The sequence below is a fragment of the Halichoerus grypus genome, chromosome 4, assembly GCF_964656455.1.
Source record: "Halichoerus grypus chromosome 4, mHalGry1.hap1.1, whole genome shotgun sequence".
NCBI classification, from domain to species: domain Eukaryota; kingdom Metazoa; phylum Chordata; class Mammalia; order Carnivora; family Phocidae; genus Halichoerus; species Halichoerus grypus.
In genome coordinates this window covers 160,957,202-160,978,911 of record NC_135715.1, presented here as the reverse complement: position 1 = coordinate 160,978,911, position 21,710 = coordinate 160,957,202, and the positions used below count along the sequence as shown (strand labels likewise).

At 40.8% G+C, this 21,710-nt stretch overlaps 1 protein-coding gene across 1 annotated transcript in view; it reads right to left on the bottom strand.

Annotated features, from left to right (window-relative positions):
* The window catches only part of CDK15 (cyclin dependent kinase 15), a 73,086-nt gene that overhangs the window by 20,182 nt on the left and 31,194 nt on the right, over positions 1-21,710 (bottom strand). Inside the window, exons 9-10 of the mRNA XM_078070031.1 lie at positions 14,165-14,258; positions 9,856-9,919 (exon numbers count right to left, since the gene is read on the bottom strand). Of these exons, the coding sequence (XP_077926157.1) occupies positions 9,856-9,919; positions 14,165-14,258 (158 nt within the window). The remainder of the gene's footprint in view (positions 1-9,855; positions 9,920-14,164; positions 14,259-21,710) is intronic.

Here is a 21,710-nt window from a genome sequence, read left to right as displayed (position 1 = left end):
CCTTCAGGACTGGTGCCCCAGTGTTCTATCCTAGTCTTCTTTTCTTTCTTTCTTTCTTTTTAATTATTTATTTATTTATTTGACAGAGAGAGAGAGTGAGCACAAGCAGAGGCAGCAGGAAAGGGAGAAGCAGCCTCCCCACTGAGCAGGGAGCCAGATGTGGGGCTCGATCCCAGGATCCTGGGATCATGACCGGAGCCGAAGGCAGATGCTTAACCGACTGAGCCACCCAGGCGCCCTGATCCTAGTCTTCTTTCTCTTCACATTCTCCCTTGGGTAACTAAGTTCACACGGGGGCTTCAAATACCTCTTTAATCAGATTACTTCCAATTTTGTATTTTTACACTGGACACTTATAATCACAGGCTTGTATTTCTGATTGCTTTTTAGATATCTTCATTTGGGGGTCCCATAGATATCGTAATATCAAAATGTTCCAATCGTATACTCATTACTTTCCCCACAAATCTGTTCCTTCCCCCTTTCTTTTCTGTGCCAGTGAATGGCCCTCCCATTCACCCACTGGAGATCCATCGGTTTCTCCCGCACAACTCGAATCCCATCAGTTACAACCTCCCCTTGCCTCTACCACCTAGATGCGTTTTAGATCTGTCCCCTCCATTCCTTCTCCATTGCCACTGCTCTAGTTGAGACTTAATATTTGTCTTCTAGAATCTAACTCATGGCCACATTGCTTCTGATCTCCTTGCTGCATACCTGCTTTGCATGGGGCAGATGGACTTGGGTTCGGATACACCGCCAATTTAATTCTACATATAGTATTCCAAGCAATTTTTAAATTTAAATCCTGCCATTTCACTTCCCTGTTAAAAATTTTCCACTGCCTTCTCTTTGCTTATTGGTCAAAGTCCAAATCCTTAGGATGACTACAAAGCATTTCCCAATCTGGTCCCCATCTACCCTTCCAGGTTAATCTCCAGCAATGTACCACCACAAAGCTAACATTCTCGCTTCCTTGAGCCATTTACCTGGTTGGTATAATATCAAGTAAACCTGCTTTCTTGTTCCTTAGTGTCAAGTTCCTTTGTCTGGAATGTCTTCCGCCTCTTGCTCACCTGGAAAAAGCCCACTTAGTCATCTTTGAGACCCAGCTCTGTCTCTCTCAAACAGTCCCTAAATTCCCCAGACAAACTAAGGGGGGCTTTTTTTCTTAGTGTTCCCAGAGGCCCCCAAGGGATGCTGCTATAATAATACTTTCCACGTTGTATTATTTATATTTTTCCCCTCCAGATTGCATTCTTTGAAGGCAGGTATCGATGTCTTATTTATTTTTTAATCTCCTAGTCCCTAACACCTAGCATTCATAAATATTTGTTAAATGAATGAAAAATTGATGCTTGGATACAAAATAAAAGTGAAATAAATTTACTAAACTTTATCCTTGAAAGGTAAAAGAATCTCAAGAGAGCCTACTTGGCGTGTCTTGCCCTATGCCTTACAGAGGCGGGTGGAACAGGGCGCTGGCCGTGAGGGTGGGGGAGGGGCCTGCAGGTGGGGCCGTTTCCATGATATTTGGAATCTTAAGGCTCCTTTTCTTGAACTGGAAAGGAATCTAGTAGGGTTTTACTTTATTATTTTATTTTATTTTATTTTTTTAAGGATTTTATTTTTATTTATTTGTCAGAGAGAGAGCAAAGCAGGGGGAGCGGCAGGCAGAGAGGGAGAAGCAGGCTCCCCGCTGAGCAGGGAGCCTGATGTGGGACTCGATCCCAGGACCCTGGGATCATGACCTGAGCCGAAGGCAGACGCTTAACGACGGAGCCACCCAGGCGTCCCGGGTTTTACTTCAAAAAAGAATTTTTTTTTTTTTACCTGCTTTCACTCATTTGCAATTTTTCCTAAACCAAACTACTTTAAGATCATCTAGTCCTCCTCAATAAAAACTAATAACTGCCACCAAATAAATTAAAGATGAGAAAACTAAAAATGAATGTAGAAACTAGAAGAAACTATTAATGAAGATCAAAGTAGGCTATGTATCTAAATGAATTGCACGGACTGATTTGGGGGACGGGTTAATAAAGATGTTAATAGTAACTCCCCAGGAGCTTTCTGCAGCCTTGTAGAAGTGCAACAGTAATGAGCCCAGTCAGGGTTCACACGTTAGCTCTGGCAAGCCAGGGCTGCCAGGGTCCCAGGATGGGGACTCCCCTCACATTACATTCCAAAAACATGTGCCCAAGCTCACAGACTCTAAAACCAAGTCCAGTTAGAAGGACATAATCATTTGGAAATGAACTTGGAGAGTTCATTTTTAGCTGCTCCCCACTCTAGGGCATTGTCTTATTACCATATCACCATCACATCTGCCCTTCAGTAGCTGGAAAGTAAGGTGGATGCAGCTGTGAGCATCACCTTGCGATCCAACCGGTCTAGCTATTCTGGAGCACCCCCTTCCTGCCTGGGTGACCCTAGGCCAGACATAAACCTTCCTGAGCCTCAGTGCTCTCATCTGTAAAGTAGGGACGATAACACTGTCCCTATCCGATAGGGCTGCTGTGAATCAAAGTAAGATAATGTAGGTAAAGTGCCTAACTCAAGCTAGTGCTCAGTCGACAGTAGTTATTATTATCCAGAAATAAGGTGACTAATAACTTACATGTACTTTCTTGGCCAAGTGGGCAGAACAAGGATTATTAGAGACCTAAGACGGTGTGATTAGAAGTAGAATTGCACGTTTTCTAACTCCTGGTCACTGATTTCATTTAATAGATAGGTATTGGCTCACTACTACATGCCAGTCAGGGGGCAGGTATCAATGACTAGAAACCCTAGAAGCGGTCAAGGTTGCTCTGTAGAGATCTTTAGCTCTCTTGCTACCACACCAGGCTTGGGGTGAAATCAACAAAGAAAACACTGATGGCTTCTGTGGTTTAGTAGCTTTTATTGGCCACCCATTATGTAGCATGTAGACACTAAGGGTTCTGCCAGGGAAGAGACCATGTCATAGTGGGCAGGCTTCTCACGGCATTTTAAGTGGGGGTGGTGGGGGTGGTGTACAGAATGGAGCCTTCATCAGAAGAGAGAGCCGTAACAGGTGCTCACACTGACTTGGGTAGAAATTGGACAGCTGAGGGTCTGCTCTTAGGGACTGTGAATTCAGGCGAAGTTCAGGCCCACGCAAGCTAACAGAAGTCAGTTCTAGCACAGGGAGGTGTGCGTAACAGCAAAGAATCAAGAATTCTGCGGGAGCTCAACATTAAATACAGGCGTAACTTCAGGGGGCGCGGTCCGTTAAGCATCCGACTGGTTTGGCTCAGGTCACGATCTCATGGGTGGTGAGATGGAGCTCCTTGCTCAGTGGGGAATCTGCTTGAAGGTTCTCTCCCTCTGCCCCTCCCCCTGCTCTCTCTTTCTCTCTCAAATAAATAAATAAATCTTAAAAAAAAAAAAAAAAAACAGGCATAACTTCAATTCTCACACACCTGCATTGAGTCTGAACCCTGGCAAGTCACCGAACCACCGAATGAACTTCCATACTGGGCAAAACAACGGGCACTAACTCACTGCGTGCACCTACTAGAAGTTAGGCAGCTTGGCAGATAAGGTCCAATGATTTCATTTATTTCTCAGAACCACCCTGCAAAATGAGACCGAGGGATGCAGCATGGCTAATGCAAAGAGGACCAGGTTTGGCCAGGGGTTGACTCCTCTCCCGGCTAGGAAATGCCTCTGGGTGGACCTGAGGGGAAACCTGCTTCCTCGTGCCTAACACCGCAGGCGACAGCAAGAAGCGGCAATTATGTGTGTTCCGTGCCTGGTGCATGGAAACACTTTTTAAATGACAGGATTGCTCCCATTTTGCAGATTAGGGTACTTCCTCAAGTGCCCCAGGTAGTAAAAGGTGGAGCTTCGACTTGCCATTTTGTGAGATGCTGATGTCCATAATTAAAACCTCTCTTATCCGTAGTTTTCCCTGTTGAGCCCATCGCATAACTCCCTCGGCTAACAGCTCATGTGACGCAGTGGATGCTGATGTAGATCTTACATTTTGTTCACAGCAAACACACAAAGACGTGCTCAGAACCCTTTGAGCCCAAAGCGTGGTAGCTCTTTGCCACCCCAGTAGGGACAAGGGTCATTTTAGATTGCAATCATCATCTGTCCCATAGCGGTGTCCAATGAAGTGAAGCTCTCACACTGGATTTCAGGTCAGAAGAAAACATTCTGAGTGTAAGGTGAGATTGCTATAATGTAATGTCTGTATTCCACGCCCGTTATTTCTTGCTTCCACCTGGTGGTCAAGAGTTGAAAAAACAGGCATCCTGAAGATGGGCGTCAGCAGGATCCGTTTGCCTATGGTTTCTAGTACATCTGATTCTGGGTCCCCGCAGGGCTTTTAGTGCTGCTTTTCTGCCTTTTGATTTCCACTAAGTTCCTCCAGTGGAAAATCTTTCCATGTGCAGGGTTCTTTCCCGGGGCTGAAAGAACCAGGATAATCCCGGATGCTTCCCTGCAGCTGAGCTCATGTCACAAATCAGGCATGATTTTCAGCAGATATTTCTTTAAAAGTTTGAAGGCCTCTGTGGACTCTATTCCCTTCTCAATGGAACAAGCATCAAAGAGACAGGAATAAAATGCTTTGCACGCACATCAGGAACTAATTGCCAATTTGGCAAATGCATTGACTAATGTCATGCACTGTTATTTCTAAATCCTCTCCTGTCCTTGACCCCCAGTATCTAGATGTAAACTTGGAACCATTAGTGGAGAAGGATAAAGTCTTCTGGTGCCTCAAATGGAATTGAGAGGGATTTAAACTCAGCGCTTTTGAGTGTAGTGAAATGAACCCAGCAGTACATTAATGCTAGGATTTGAGCTCACACAGCATGAGCGCTTTCAAAACCCATGTTTAAGGAAGCAAACAGAGCCACGGCAGACCCTTTCATTGGAGCAAAAGGAGTTGGATGAAACAATCAATGACACATTAAAAACCACAACTGGGCTGCAATCATGTGGGCACAAAAAAAAAAAGTTTTTCTTTATCACAGGATCTTTGCATCTAATGAGATGGTGACTGGACAACCTCCAGAGGAATAAGGGCTCCGTTTACTTTCACTGAGAAACGTCTAAATATTTAGTTGGTGCTCCTAAAAGCCTTACATGATTCTGTTGCAAACTGGTCTCTAAGGTATGATCTTATTAGCTCTATATTGCCATTGGAAAATCTATTTAAAGGGAATTTGGAAAAGAAAAGAAGGAAGATATTACCACTGAAAGTACGGATGTTAGCTTATTTTTTTTTCTCTTTCAAAATTAACTCTTTGTTTTAAGTCCTCCAAATACTTAGTTTAGGACCAACACCCTGCCAGTTAATACTTTCTCTTAATTGATTCTAAATGGTTCTCCACTTCTTATATATGCTTTATTCCTGTTGGTTTTAGTTGGATTTGAAGTGCTTGAGGCTCAAAAGGGGAGGGACTCCTGAGTGCATTTTTGGGGAGGGGGGAGGCAGGAGAGGAAGCTCAGAGGGCCAGGGAACTTTGTAAAATTGTCTATAGGGGTCTACCCTTTAAATTCACACTACTGTCTTGTATGAGCAGATTTTAGCCAAGACCAATATCCAGTCTGCTTTAAGCTTCTGGGATCCTCTCTGCCATAAACCTAGTACATCCCAGATATGACATGAACTGGGGCTTTAACCTTTTCAGACTTTCTGATAGTCGAATCCCCTCCAGCATGTTGCTCTTTATTATTGCTTCCTATGGACTCTTATTAAGGATCAGCAGAACGCACGCCGACAACCCCCTCTCCCCCAGAGGCCAGCACAGCCCCAGCTCACCGCCAGTTTGATTAATGTGTCTTGGCTAATTGTGTGAGAGATGGCAGGCCTTTAGCAAGTGTGACCAGTTTATTGTTCAGCCAATCACAGGCGCCTCAGTTAGCATGTGAAAAGGGGGTGTTGTGCCGGGGGAGGGTGAGTGTTCTGGCGGCCGAGTCAAAGGCAGAGCATTTTGGGGGGTCACAGAGCAACACCCACTTCTTTGAGGGGATGTTACTATGCTCTACTAAACCTGTAAACCTCGTACTCAAAGCACTTTTTCTCTCCTCCCTCTTTTTTCAAGATCTTTTTTTCCCATGGTGCAAGCAGGCAACCCACTGGCTACCATGCAGATGGAGTTCACGTTCCAGGGTTTTTAATATTTCACTTTTATATTTCTGTTAGAGAATGATCCTGCTGAGAGTCTGGGAATCTGTGCTCGTCAGAACCCCCTTACTGACACTTGGATATATTGCTCTGAAAGCTATCCCAGGAGAAAAGATTAAACAAAAAAAAAGCCTACTTTTCAAAGCCTACTTCTCAATCTGCCCACATCAAAATAAGACAACTGGCCCTTTGAAGTAGAGGACACAGAGTTCTCAGCCAGCTTGCTTAAAGTGGGGGTGGGGGGTAGGAGGGAAGGAAGAAGGAAGGAAAGAAGGAAGGAAGGAAGGAAGGAAGAGAGAAAGAAAGAAAGAGAGAGAGAAAGAGAGAGAGAAGGAAAGGAAGCCCAGTGTCTAAAACTGCATACCTCTTTTCCCTTGCCCAGATTTAATCAGGCACAAGAGTCTGAATTGATGGCTAGAAAACCTACAACCCTGCTCATCAGTGCCCCAAGAAAACAGGTAATTGGCCAGAGAAACCTGTCCAGGTGGGTCAGCACCAGGTGTTTTTTTAAGCCTGTACAAACAGAAACTGTGTTCGCCTCCTAGACATAGTCCAGACAGGGTCTGGGAAAGGGTAGAGTAGGCATCGATGGACATCGGATGGTTTTCCCAAGTTTTCAGCTCTTGGCTCCCTCAAATTAGTATATGGCTAAATTCAAAGTTTGGGAACTCTTACTACTACTGAATGAAAAGGAAAACAATGGAAGTCTCATCCAGAATGGTATTACTATTCTCCTCTGTGATATTTTTCTGACTCCCATCCCCTCTTCTTTTCTCTTAATCCCTGGAGTTCAAGTGTTGGGGAGCAGCAGCTCAGTGATGGGGGTGGGTGGGGGGTGGTTCAAAGGGACTTCTCGATCGCCATAAGGGGATGGTCCTAGAACACAGATGATGGCCCTTTTAAAACACAGTCCTTATGATTGAGTTATCGGTAGTACTGACCTCATGCTGAAGATAAGCTGGACTTTTAAGATTTACAGATACAGAGTTAGACATCTTCCTTGTAGCTAAGGAAGGGTTATAATTCTCTTTCTTTCATAAGCTTAGCTTGGCCCACAGCCACACACTGCCCAAGCCCATGGAAGCGGGGCTCACAAATGATCATCCCCCCCCCAATAAGGAGAGCTGGTGAAAGAGTGTGGATGAATGAGCAGCCATCAAAAGGAATAAGATCTTGCCATTTGCAACAACGTGGATGGAACTGGAGGGTGTTATGCTGAGCGAAATAAGTCAAACAGAGAAAGACATGTATCATATGACCTCACTGATATGAGGAATTCTTAATCTCAGGAAACAAACTGAGGGTTGCTGGAGTGGGGGGTGGGGTGGGAGGGATGGGGTGACTGGGTGATAGACACTGGGGAGGGTATATGCTCTGGTAAGCGCTGTGAATTGTGCAAGACTGTTGAATCTCAGATCTGTACCTCTGAAACAAATAATGCAATATATGTTAAGAAAGAAAAAAAGAAGAAGAAGAATATAGCAGGAGGGGAAGAATGAAGGGGGGGAAATCGGAGGGGGAGAAGAACCATGAGAGACGATGGACTCTGAAAAACAAACTGAGGGTTCTAGAGGGGAGGGGGTTGGGGGGATGGGTTAGCCTGGTGATGGGTATTGAGGAGGGCACGTTCTGCATGGAGCACTGGGTGTTATGCACAAACAATGAATCATGGAACACTATATCTAAAACTAATGATGTAATGTATGGGGATTAACATAACAATAAAAAAAAAAAAAAAAGAGTGTGGATGAATGAATACAAACCCAAACTCTCAGACATTGAAGAATGTACCGGATCTGTCCGTGCAGACCCAGTATGTAATATAGCACCTGGCAGATAGTAGGTGTTCAAAATTTTTTGACTTATTTGAATTAAATTAAATCCCTACTAGAAAAACAATGCAAAATATGAATGCTATTGATGTTGGGCCTGGAGAATTCTCTTCATAAATAAAAAATTGCACATTACTTTGAAATGACAGCAAAATGAAAAATGCAACAAATTTCTCACTGTTCTATTGGGACCCAGTTTTCTTATTTAGTGCAGAATCTGGCAGGGAAGTATTTTGACCAAGTTTCTATCATTATTGTTCTCACCAAGGCATTCTCTGTTAAGGATCACTGCTTATTCGCCTGAACCAACCTGAAACCCAAATGTTTGAAGTTTGGAGGAACAGCATATGCTCACCATGGCAGATTTGTATCAACACCATCCAAATTGTTTTCTACAGCCCATCTGTGACCCTAAACTTCTGCTTGCATCCATGGTAGGAAGCTGAGGGGTTCCATTTTCATCTGGAGAGGAAGGTGGGTAGGGAGAGGTATAGATGGGCAGGGTGGGAAAATAGAACCAGCTTCTCCTAGCGACCATGACAGCTGGAGATAAAACTATTACAGACTAGACCATGGTCTCTACAAGTGGCCTCTTCTTTTTTCTGTTTCAGACCAAAAGGAAAAGGCACTATTCCAAGCCTTGTGGCCAAAGTGGCATTTTTCTCAGGTGCTACACTCGAACAAAATAGTTAGAAATGGTAAACTATTTTAAATGACACTAAGGCCATTTAGAAATGCATATGATCTTTCATAAGGCAGCTGAAATGACTTTAGCTTGCTATAGGGTTTTCATAATCCTGGTGGGTTCAAGATGCCTGATCCCTATGTATAGCTGTTTGAGCAAAAGTATTATATACGGGAGTAAAGAAGAAAAAAAAAAATCCCTGGCCTCTTATCTCTTTTGTTACCCTCTTTAATTGCCTTTTAAATCTTTCTACAATTTCTTGCTCTCATGAGACCCTTCTAGGATAATCTCATACCAAATTTAGTAATGACAACAATTTGGGGAAAGTCCATATTTAGTGATGGGTCAGTATGAGAACTAGAAAATCTGACTTGAGTCATAATCACCCCAATCTTGTCCTTATCTGTACACATCTACCTCCCCTTTAATCCTGCCAGCAGGAGTCCAGCTTTGGTATGGCCATCACTTGCTTCCCCAGCCTCTGATACAGTCCTTCATCCTGTGGCTCACTGCTTATCTCTCTTCTTCTGGCTCAACATCCTTGAAGTGACTACTGGGTAATCTGATCTCTCTGACATGTCCTTGGGACTATTTCTCAAAGACTTCCCCCATGGGCAACACGTCCAACACTTCCAAATCCATTCCCAGGAGCCAGTCTTGGAGGAACAAATGGGTGATGAGAATACCAAGTGTTAGGTCCAGAGACAATGGATGAACTCTTCTGTAATCTAGAGACATCTTACTTGGCCTGTCCTAGGCCTAATGAGCCTCTACTTCCCCTCTGTTGTATCAGCTTTCTTTTTATATTTTATGAGGTACAATAACCAGCAAATAAAGTCAATAATAGTCATGGGGCTCAAAATGAGACCATCTTTTGATTCTTTAGAGCCATTTAGTATTTGGAAATGGATTTGGAATCCACAGCAATAGTCATTCCAAATTCTTATGCAGCTTGCTACTGCTGTTGTACGGAGTTGGGGAACTGATCTAACCTCAACTATTTCAGTGTCCTTCTCGTAAAAGGGTTAGCAGGAATAAATGAATCTAAAAATTCATCTAGACCTACCTTCACTGTTGAGTTAACAATAAAAGAAGGGCACTGTATCTGTGTGGCAAATGCCTTCACATTGCTAATTTTCAGAGCATTCAGAAGCTCAAGTAGATATTACCTGGATTGTAGTTAGGTAGCTTGGAAATTCCAGGCCAGGTATCCTCCGTAGGGACTCCCAACACCTATACAAAGCCAAAGAAAGACAGAAAGATGAGGCGGGAGGCATGAAGGACAGATCGGGAGGAATAGGGAAGAATTCATTTTACACATCACATTATGCTAGCTGATACACACATGAAAGAAACTTTAGTGTTTCCTACGTTTGTAGCTTCATGGACAAAACTGCAGTGTATTCTTAAAGTCCTGTGATGGTTAACTTTATGTGCCAACTTGACTGGGAATAGGGATGCCCAGATAGCTAGTAAGATATCATTTTGGGGTGTGTCTATGGGGATGTTTCTGGAAGAGATTAGTATTTGAATCAGTAGACTGAGTAGAGAGATATGCCCTCTCCAGTGTGGGCGGGCATCACCCAATTGATTGAGGGCCCATATAGGACAAAAAGGTGGAAGAAGGGCAAATTCCCTGTCTCTCTTCTTGAGTTGGGACATCCATCTCCTGCCCTCAGACATTGGGCCTGCTGGTTTTCTGGCCTTCAGACTCTGGGACTTACACCAGCATCCCCTCAGGTCTCAGGCCTTTGGCCTCAGACTGAATTACGCCGGTTCTCTGGCTTGCAGACAGCAGATCTCAGCTTCTGTAATCACACGAGCCAATTCCCATAATAAATCTCCTCTTATGTATCTCTATATATCCTACTGGTTCTGTTTCTCAGGAGGACCCAAATACAGGTCCTGAGCCTGTGTCTTCACTAACTCACTTGTTATTCTGAGGCAGATCATATAGCCTTGCTTAAAGTCATAGTCTCATCACTAAATCTCTATGGCATGGTCACCATATAACATGGGGTTATTTTGGGAGTCGGGGATATAAAGAGGCAGGGGTGACTGTCCCTCTGCCTTACATTAGATGAAATACACACACACACACAAAAGAACGTAGCCTGAATTATGCCTCAGCATGAGCATTCAGCTGTTCCCCGATGTGCTCAAATTAAAAAGGATTCAGATTACTGACCTTTAGACAGTGGAATTTTAGCTAAAAATGATGCCAAACCTAACTCTAGTCCTTCCTACTGAATTCATCTCATCTTGTTTCCTTGGTGGCCCTGCAGCTTGGAAAATAGTATTTGGCTTTTAACTGGTGGACTGTAAAAGTAACAGCATCACTTGAAAGAGAGCTCACTTATGCTGTGGATTACCAAATGGAAGCTCCAGTTTGTAATTAATATGAAAATAAAAGTCTTTTGGAGTACAAAGTCAAAACACTTCCGATCTGGAATGGTGCTTTTACTTCGAGTTCTTTTGTAGACATCATTTTAGCATTCTTTTACTATAACCCTAAAAGCCCAATGTCAGTTATATCTGGGAGCTAGAATAACATGGTTTCTGTGAAATATTAGCGAAATACTAGTAGCTTTCACTACACCACTATACAATATAACTCTTCTTAGAAGCATATCTCAACATAACTCTTTTTAGAAGCGTCTCTCATAGAAAGAATCTAATAACTGCAAAATGCTGAATATAGATGCCAGCCCAATTGTTATGGCAGGAAGTCAACTGCCCAACAATGACTAATAATCAATGCAGAATCCAGAATCTTAATGTCTACCAGCTTGCTGACTAGGACGCTGACTGAGAGGTACATTTTGTGGTGCCCGCTAAGATCGTCCTCAAACAAAAGACACTGAAGTGCTATTTTCTCTCATACAATAAAAAAATCATGCCACCCAGGAAAATCTTTCTTTGATCCATTCCCTAAACAAACTGAAAAGCTACTGAGAGGATTATAGGCTTTTCCTGTCAACCACCCTGAGCCTGAGGGAACACTAAGAATCCTGGAATCCATTTTGAAAAACCAACTGGACTAATTCTTTTGTGGGAGAGGGCCGGAGGATGGGAAGCTGATTCTTCTTTTTCAACTTACTATCTTCTGTATTTGTACAGATGTGCACGTAAACAAGGGATTCACATGCACCCAAATGTCTTCTGGCGGCTGGCAAAGCACAATGAAAAGGTAGCAAAGGTAATGAAGAAAAAGCAGCAAAGGAAATAAATAGCGACCACATCCATATTTTCTCTAAGGTGATAGTTACTAGAATTATTGGTAACTTTGTATGATGTTTAATTAAAGCTAACAAAATGGATACCAAACATTTTTTAATATTATACTGAAATCTTTAAGCTTGAGATTTTTAACGTTTAAATAAAAATCCAATATCCTTTATTTGGCAATTTGATGCTCAGTTTCTATTTGAAAGTTATTGAATTCGTTTTCACTTGAGAAAATTACCAAATCTCCACTTCACTGTCTGGGAAACTGAAAACCAAAAATTGTTGATCTACTCTCTCCCTGAAGGCTTTTAAAAGGCAGATAGTGAGTGCTATGTTTGAAATCATAGTGGGCTGCACAGGGCTGTTTTCTGCCTTTGTTGGAAAGGAAACCGAAGGCATTTTGATTAATGGATTCAAAGTCTGCGTAGTTTATTTTATTCTGGTTTTAGAACTACATCTGGGATTATTTGCTAAAAACACTTATTACAAGAATTAGATTTCTAAAAAATTGATCAAAAAGACGTGACAGTTATTCAGATGAAAACACAGACACACAGACACACAGACACACACACACACACACACACACACAGAGGCATTTTAGAAAGATGGTAAAATAAAGATTCAGGATTTCTCATTATGTCTTCATTCCTAAGAGTGAGATCTCAGGATAAATGTAAATAACAGTTGTGGTTAAACGTTGGGAGAGTAGAATGGACCCATTGCTTTCAAAGAGGCAATTCCTACATCAAATATCATAGAACCCAGAATAGCTTTCCTATTTTCATCTGTGTAGACCACGTTTAATGAAACACTAATTCAGGATTGGTCTGTAATGCTGAAGTTTCTACCCTGCTTGAACTGTAATAGTATAAAAGATAACACACCGCTGAATGCAGTGACGTGCTCTCACTTTGTCCTCAGAGTTTGGAACTGTGGTTGTGTTAACAAAACTGTGTCTCTGCCTCAAAATTGTAAAGCAGTTCCAGAGAAGACGAATTTCCTCACCTACACAGAAAACCCCCACTCTGGCCATATCTCCCAAGAAACCCCTTATCAGAGGCTTTTAGCAAGAACGCTCCAGAAGCAAGCAAGCAAAGTTGAAAGGGAGCAGGATCCAGGATAACAACAGTGTAGTTTAAAGCACTTTGACACACACTACAACATGGATGAACCTTTAAAGTATAAGTGAAATAAGCCAGACACAGAGGAGAAATACTATAGAATTCCACTGATATGTGATACCTGGGATAGGCAAATTCATAGAGTCAGAGAGTTGATGAGAGCTTATCAGGGGCTGGAAGGAAGGAAGATGGAGAGTTCATGTTTCATGGGTACAGAACTTCTGCTTCAGGTGATGAAAACGTTTTGGAACTGGAGGGTGGTGATGGCTGCACAACAAGGTGAATGTACTTAATAATGGTTAGACAGTAAATTTTATGTATATTTTACCACAGTGAAAAAAAAACACCAAAAAAAGTAAAATATACACATGACTGTAGTACGTGGAACATAAGCTACAAGAGATGAAAGAAAGAAGTACATCATGGTACAAAAGAGGTAGGGATAGGGATGCCTGGGTGGCTCAGTAGGTTAAGCATCTGCCTTCGGCTCAGGGTCCTGGGATCGAGCCCCGCATCGGGCTCCCTGCTCTGCGGGAAGCCTGCTTCTCCTTCTCCCACTCTCCCTGCTTGTGCTTGCTCTCTCTCTCTCTCTGACAAATAAATAAATAAAATCTTCAAATGAGGTAGGGATAGTGAGTCAAGAAAGGGAACCACACAGAAAAGCACCTTCACACCCTAGGGATGTGGTTTTGGAAGAGCATGATAAATAGTATGCTTCTCTCACACTGACACGGTAAGCCTTTGTTTTATCAGAGTTCTGTGGAAATTTAGTGTCTCATCTTCAGTTGACAAGGACCCAGGGCCAAATATATGATAGGGTTAGAGCTGAGGGTGGTGAGGCAGAGACGTGCTTACGCAGAACCGGCAGAAATTGCCCCGGGAGGTTGAGAAAATCGTGACAGGGAGCAGGTGGATTCAGGGGCCGCTACGGGACAACAGGCGGTTTGCTGACCCCGCCTTCATTCCCAGGGTGTTTATACCTGTGGCAAATACCCCAGTTTCCACAGCCTTAATACACAGCATAAAATCTCAAAGCACATGGACTACTTCATAGTCTCTAAAGCCAATTTGGTTCAAAGTTTGAAAAGTAGGTATTTCTTCTTCCTCAGAGGAATTCTTCTCTTACCTCCCAGATCTTCTCCAGCTGTTCAAGGATGTTGGAAACCCCAGGAAACAAAGGTTGACCCTGGAACATTTCAATAAAGATGCAGCCTGCGCCCCTAGCAAAGGAAACAAGAGTCGGCCCAACACGTTCAAGGAAACAATAGATGTGAAAGTGAACCGCTAGTATTTCTCCTTCCAGTAAATATTTGGGGGGGTTAAATAGGGGCCACATGCTATTAAAAGTCTTGGGAAAGAAAAGAACAGCCTGCAGCTTTTAGTTAAAATGATATGCAGCCAGCATTTAGGAACACAGTAAAGATAGCAAACATTTCAGCTCATTCAAGTTCATTATCCATTTTATGAGAAGAGGCAAAAGTACTGAACCTCCAAATTGAATGCTCTCTTTCACGGAATCTAAGATGCTATCATTCATTGTAAGAGGCACCCTTAGTGTAAATAACATATTAAGAAGAAAAACTCCTGCAAGTTAAACCATGACACAATCAGAATGTTCCTTTTACAGCTATTGAAAGGGCTATTATAAATTTAATTAGACAGATTATTTTATCACATATCATACTTGTACATGCAACAAATGGAACATAAGTGAAATAAATTGGTTTGGGTACTCCTAAAACTTTTTTACATTAGCATTTGACTCAGACTCTTTGATGTCTGTTTTTATCCATGGGATCATCCTCTATATCAGGAGTTTGATGATGCAGCATTTCTTAAAATAATCCATAAGAAAACTAAGAGTCATCGGTCCTGGGTTCCTAAGCTGACCTTGCAATTACGTAGAGTTAACCTACTTTTGACTCCTGCTTAAAGAATGTTACTAAACTTGTCTGATTCACTCCCTCTCCACAACCGTTTGGTTCCTAGTTAAAAAAGAAGGAAGAAAAAAGAGCTCTCCTGTCTGCAAGACTTTCTTCCAAGTCACTGACGACCATTCTGCAACCTTTGATGCTAACATTTGATGTTCACACATGTGCAATGGGACCTGCAGTCCCAGCTGCAGCCTGGCTGATGGCCTTGGTAAAACGCTACTGATTATAAGGTGCATCCTATTTAGCAGACAGTGGGCATCTCAAAATGGGTGAAATATAAAATTTATTTCCTCTGTGGTCGAACTGGAGCGTAATTCCTGAGGGACAGTAAGGGGTAAGATTTATTTTGCTAATAATACACATTTTTATTCATATAAGTCTTTTGAGAGATAAAAGTGGTCCAGGTGACAGATTACAGTGATTATCCTCATGGTCCTATCCTTTCACTCCAAATTCTTTGCACTTAAAACACATAATTTTGCAAACTCCCTTAATCATCCTGACATTTTCTTGTGTGGCATGATAAAGAAAGATAGTTAAGTAAAATACTTTATTATAGATGATCATATTATTAAAAATTTATTACCAAGTTCATTTTAAATATGGTCTTTAATATTATTCATATGTATTTATTACATATGATAACTTTTCATTTTTTCCATTGGATTGCAGACACACGCTATTTAATTTCACTTTAAATTGCTTGTGGAGGAGAAAGCAGATTTCTTGGTAAACAAGTTTAAGAATGTGTCTGGTTTGAGGATAGAATTTATATTAAAAAGAAAATTGAGGGGCGCCTGGTGGCTCAGTCAGTTAAGCGTCTGACTTCGGCTCAGGTCATGATCTCAGGGTCCTGGGATTGGCCCAGCATTGGGCTGCTTGCTCAGCGGGGAGTCTGCTTCTCCCTCTCCCTCTGCCCTGCCCCCCCAACTCATGAGTGCTCTCTCTCCCTCTTAAATAAATAAATAAAATCTTAAAAAAAAGAAAAAATGAAAATTGAAATATCATTGTATCTTATCATGTCAAAAAAGATAAAAACTGTTTTCATGACTATTTGGTTTGCATTTAAAATAACCAACTGGCTTATTTTCAGAATTTTGCACATATGTAAATAAAAGATATCACATTATTGGCAATTTTTAAAAAGCCAATTTGGATACAGTGGCCACCATATTTACTTTTTAATTATTTTTCATATATTAGAGACATCTTCATATGTGATATAAGAATTTTGATCAGACAAATATAACTTAAGAATCTGGCGAATAGTATCTTGAGGTGAATTTTTAGAATTATTGCCATTGTAAAGCTCCTCACTAGCTTGTATTTTAAAATCCATTTTTTGGGGGCGCCTGGGTGGCTCAGTTGGTTAAGCGACTGCCTTCGGCTCAGGTCATGATCCTGGAGTCCCGGGATCGAGTCCCACATCGGGCTCCCTGCTCAGCAGGGAGTCTGCTTCTCCCTCTGACCCTCCCTGCTCTCATGTGCTCTCTCTCTCTCTCTCAAATAAATAAATAAAATCTTAAAAAAAAAAAAAATAAAATCCATTTTTTGTTTGTTTGTTTGTTTCTTGTCTTTAAAGCAACAGATATAAAAGGTAGGAGTTAAACAATATACGGAGGAGAATAAAAGTAATAGAAAACTGTCAAATGGTCAAAAACCATCCTGACTGCTAGCAATGGTCAATTATGAGATAAGCCAACTAGGAAATCGAGTTGGTGAATGCCATCAAATGGTCTCCACCCACTGCTTTCTCTGTATGTGCTTGAAAGGTCTCAAACCACTTCATTTTGAAATGAAAAAATGTGTGTGTGTGTAAAACATATGTGTAATTGTATATTAACTGCTCTGAAATAGAAATGGAAATGTGTTGGTTTTTGAAGACTTGAGCCAACCTTCCATCTAGTACCCTAACACCTACCAGAAACGCCAGGGGCTCACAAGCCACCAGAAGGCCTGATGGTATATTTTAAACAAGGTTGAAAACCAAGGTCATTACCAGGTTTAAACCTGCAGTCCACTTTTTTCCTTTCTTCAAAAGGTTTTCATTGCTTGGGAAAAACTTGTTGCTTTTTCATAGTAGTAGCTGTAGGAAACCAAGAAGGAAGTCCTTTTGTGAGCAACTTCTTAGTGTCCTTTGTCTTCTACTCCCCTAGGACAGTGTACAGAATTATGTAAAATATTGGAGACATTCAGGCCATTATGCAAGTAGTACAAGGTGTTTGTGTTACAGAATAATATGCTAACATTTGGTTGAAATTCTCCATTTGCATTTGTATGGTTGGTGCGTTAGCAGCATTCTCGAGTCTTTCTTTTTAAGTTTCACCTAGGGGTAGATTAAAACCTTTCTCACCTAACAAATATAGAGTCTAAGGTTACTTGTTTATATTTTTAATATTTATATACATATATATATATAGTGTGTGTGTGTGTGTGTGTGTGTGTGTGTGTGTCTGTGTGCGCACACACACGTGGGTGCCCATGTGCTTACTTGGACACTTGCAAGACAAACAAAATTCCTAAATCAATTATATTTCAGTACCTGGGATATCCGTAAGTACCATAAATATCAATGCATTGGTAAGAAAATAAATCCGTGCACTTTAAGTTTGAAAAACTTTAAAAGATGCTTTCTAGACGTTAAGCATTGTTCTTTAAAACCTATACAACTCATCTTCTGATTTTTTTCATTTGTTCTTCAGAGCTATTGTATTTTTTAATTTGCTTTGTAAACAAGTTGAGTGGCTATTGTCTATTTTGTCCACCCCCAGCCTAGCCTTAAGCAAACATTTAAAATATTCTGAACATTTAGGTCCAGATAGGAAACCAGCTCCTATTTCCTTTTACTCTTCTGCTTTGTTCTTAAATCTTCATCCTCTGGCTCTTCTTACCTCCTCTTCTTCCCCTTCCTATCTTTAAGCTGCTCAGAGGATTTCTGCTCTGTGGAGATACCCTTGGGGCAGACCATGTAGATGAAGGGGAACTTCCTTTGCAGGGTAAAAAGCCCCGATGGCTTCAACCAGTGAATCCTTCCAGAAAGGAGAGATGCACTGGGTCATTTTATTGCTCCAACTGTGGCTCTTCAGTCAAGTTAGAGGAAACAGCTTATATGTTTTTTGCTTTTTCTGGCTTTCTTCCTAATTTTTCCTCTTTTCTGAGCATGAACAAATTCTTCCCTAAGAGAGTAAAAGATTCTTCAAATTCCTTAGGCAGTCTCTGGGGAAATCAACCATCTCAGGAGTTTTAGGTTTTTCAGAGGTGTAAAGAACATACAAAAATGTTGTTGGGAGAAATGGATCAGTATTTCATTTTTCACTGTTGAAATTAATTCAGTACAACATAATGTATGACAGTGACATGACATTTCCATTTGCTTTTCCCTGGGTCACTCTTTATATTTGGAAGTTTGCAGCAGGAAAAATCTGCAATCTCTCAGGCAGGAACAACTTTTCATAGTCCTAAAACCAGCAGCTGCCTGAAGTCAGTTTTGAATAGTACACGTTGTGTGCCAAAATAAATCCTTCTTTAAAACCCAGTTTACCCCAACACGGATGAACCTTGAAAACATTATGCTAAGTGAAATAAACCAGACACAGAAGAAAAATATTGTATGACTGCACTTACATGAAGTACCTAGAAGAGTTATATTCATGGAGACAGCAGGTAGAATAGGGGTTGGGGGAAGGGAGTAATAGGGAGTCTTTGTTTAATGGGTACAGAGTTTTAGTTTGGGATGACGAAAAGTTTTGGAGATGGATAATGGCGATGGTTATACTACAATGTCGATGTACTTAATGCCACTGGATTGTACATTTTAAAATGCTTAAAATCGGGGTGCATGGGTGGCTCAGTTAGTTAAGTATCTGACTCTTGATTTTGGCTCATGATTTCAGGGTCGTGGGATTGAGCCCTGTGTCAGGCTCTGCGCTCAGTGGGGAGTCTGCTTGAGGACTGTCTCCCTCTCCCTCTCCCCTCACTCATACTCTCCCTCTAAAATAAATAAATAAATCTTAAAAAAATAAAATGGTTAAAATGGTAAATTTTATGTTATGTGTATTCTAACACAATACAAAAAAGGTAAAAAACAAAAACAAAATGGTGTAATTATCCTAAAACATTGAGTTTTCTCACTGAAGTTGCTAATAGAATCTTTTAAGGTTTGAAAAGGTGGCAGAAAGAAAGAAGAAACGATGATGGGAGATGAGAGAGCATTGGTATTAAGTGCTGGGAATAACCAGTATGTCCTACTTGTATGTTTCCCATAGTCTAACTGTTTGCTCTGGGCCCCCACTGACACTGCTGTCACCTGGGCTCACTGTGAATGAGAGGCGCCGGCACTCTATGGTATCATTAGTTTCTTTAAGACGAAGGCTCTAATGCTCCCCCATGGTCATCTGCCTCTTAAAATGCACTCAGTTTGGGGCACCTTGGTGGCTCAGTCGGTTAAGCGTCCGACTCTGGATTTTGGCTCAGGTCATGATCCCAGGGTTGTGAGATCGAGCCCAGCATGGAGTCTGCTTAAGATTTTCTCTCTCTCCCTCTCCCCTTGCATCCCCCACCAAATAAATAAATAAATAAATAAATAAATAAATAAATAAATAAAATGCACTCAGCTTGTGGCCTATGGGGTTTCGTGGCCTAGCACAATAGGATTTCCCCCCTTTCCTTCCTTTGTCAATTGGCAATCTTCTCCCTACTCACTTCCCCTTTTACCACTCTGAAAAGAAAAAAACATGGGGGAAGAGGAATCGTGATGTAAATACCTGATACCTGACAATTATGTAGAGAGTAAACAAATAACAGTAAATTCAATGAAAGATGCCTATTGCTCTATTTTTATATTACTTTTTAAGTTTTACTGGGAAAACAATAATAAGAATGGAATGAATAAGCAATGACAATAACTTTAACTTAAAATTGAATTTCTATTTTGTGTTATCATTATTCATGGTTAAATTCATGAAACACCAATGAAATCATATACATTTGTGTATATCTTGTATATGTGAGGGATACGTAGCTTAAGACAGACTTAAAGGACTGGTAGGTGAACTGAAGAAATAATGCAGAAGGCAGCACAGAAAGTTAAGGAGACAGGAAATATGAAAGAGAGGATAAGAGCTGTGGATAATAGAAAAACATGGTCTGATAATCTTTCATTGGAGCTCCAGAAAGAGATGGGAATAGAGGCAACATTCAAGAAGGAAATGACCAACTAAAGACATGATTTGTAACTGGAAGAAGCACAATATATACCAAGCAGGGTAAGTGAAAGGAAACGCACACCAGACACCTTAAAGTGAAAACTCTATAATAATAAAGGCAAAAAAAAATCTTTAAAACATTTAGCTAAAATGAGAGATCACCTGTAAAAGTAAGACAATAAGGCTCAAAGCAAACTTCTCAACAATTAGGCTAAAAGCAAACCACAACAGCAACAACGGAACACAAAGCAGGGGGATGATATCTTCAAAGTTCTGAGAAAAAATAAGCATCAATCTTGAATTATATCCCCAGCAAGTTTACCTTTCAACAATGAGAGTTTAAGACACAAAAGCAGAGTTTGCCACGATAGGCCTACACTAAAGAATATTCTAAAAGATTTACTTCAAAAGAAAGGAAAATTATTCCAAAAGTAAGATTTAAAGTGCACAGTTTTAAACAGTTTTAAAGAGTTTTAAATTTATTTGCACTTAATGAAAGTAGCTTTAAGTATATAAAGCAAAAATTAATGGAATTATGACAAATCAACAATGTAGTGAACAATTTCAACACAACTTTGATTGATAAGTTAAACAGACAAAAATGATATAAAGAAGATTTGGATAACACAATTAACCTTGAATTTTTGAATATATGTAAAAACCTGTACCCAACAATTCAGGAATCTGTATTCTTCTCAAACGCATGTGAAATATTTGCAAATACCGATCACATACTAGGTCAATGCTTCTTATGCTATCTTTGGTGGAACACCAGCTTTTTCTCAACTTTGGTGGTGACTTTTAATATTTAAATAATTTCAAACTTAAAGAAAAGTTGCAAGAATAGTAGAAAGAACTCTCTTCAAGCAGATTCACCAATTGCCAACGTTTCGCCTCTTTCATTTTTTCCTCTTTTTTTCTGAAGCAGTAGAGAAAGTAAGTTGCAGATCTTTAATTCTTCACCTCTACATACTCTCTCTTACATAACAACAGTGCCATTATCAATATCAGGAAATTTAACATTGATTCAATACTACTCTCTGATCTACAGTCCATATTTAAATTTTACCTTTGTCCCAGTACTGTTCTTTAGTTCCATTTCCTCCAGAATCCAATCTAGGACCATGCATTGCATTTGTTGGCTTATCTCTTTAGTTTCTTTATTCTGGAACAATTCCTCAGTCTTTTTTTGCCTTTTAAAACCTTGACCCAGTAGGGGATCAAAATATGCCACCCCAAAATATGCCACTCTGGTATAAAGATTATTTTGAGCTGAAGGCAACTGAGAAAAAGCAAACATATGATGAGCTTTCTGCCTCCCCCCAGCTCCCTGAAAGTAGGGCATAAATTCCCCTTGTGAGGATGTCCATCCCACAATTTACTGCCCCTAAAGAGTCCAGAAACCCCTTTCTTTTGTCTTATCACTTCCCTACAAATTTATCATCCTTTGTCAGAATGGTATAAAAGCCTCCAAGCCTAGCTGCTTCTTTGGGGGTTTTCTCTTCTTTCTATAAAGCCCCTCCCCCCATGTCAC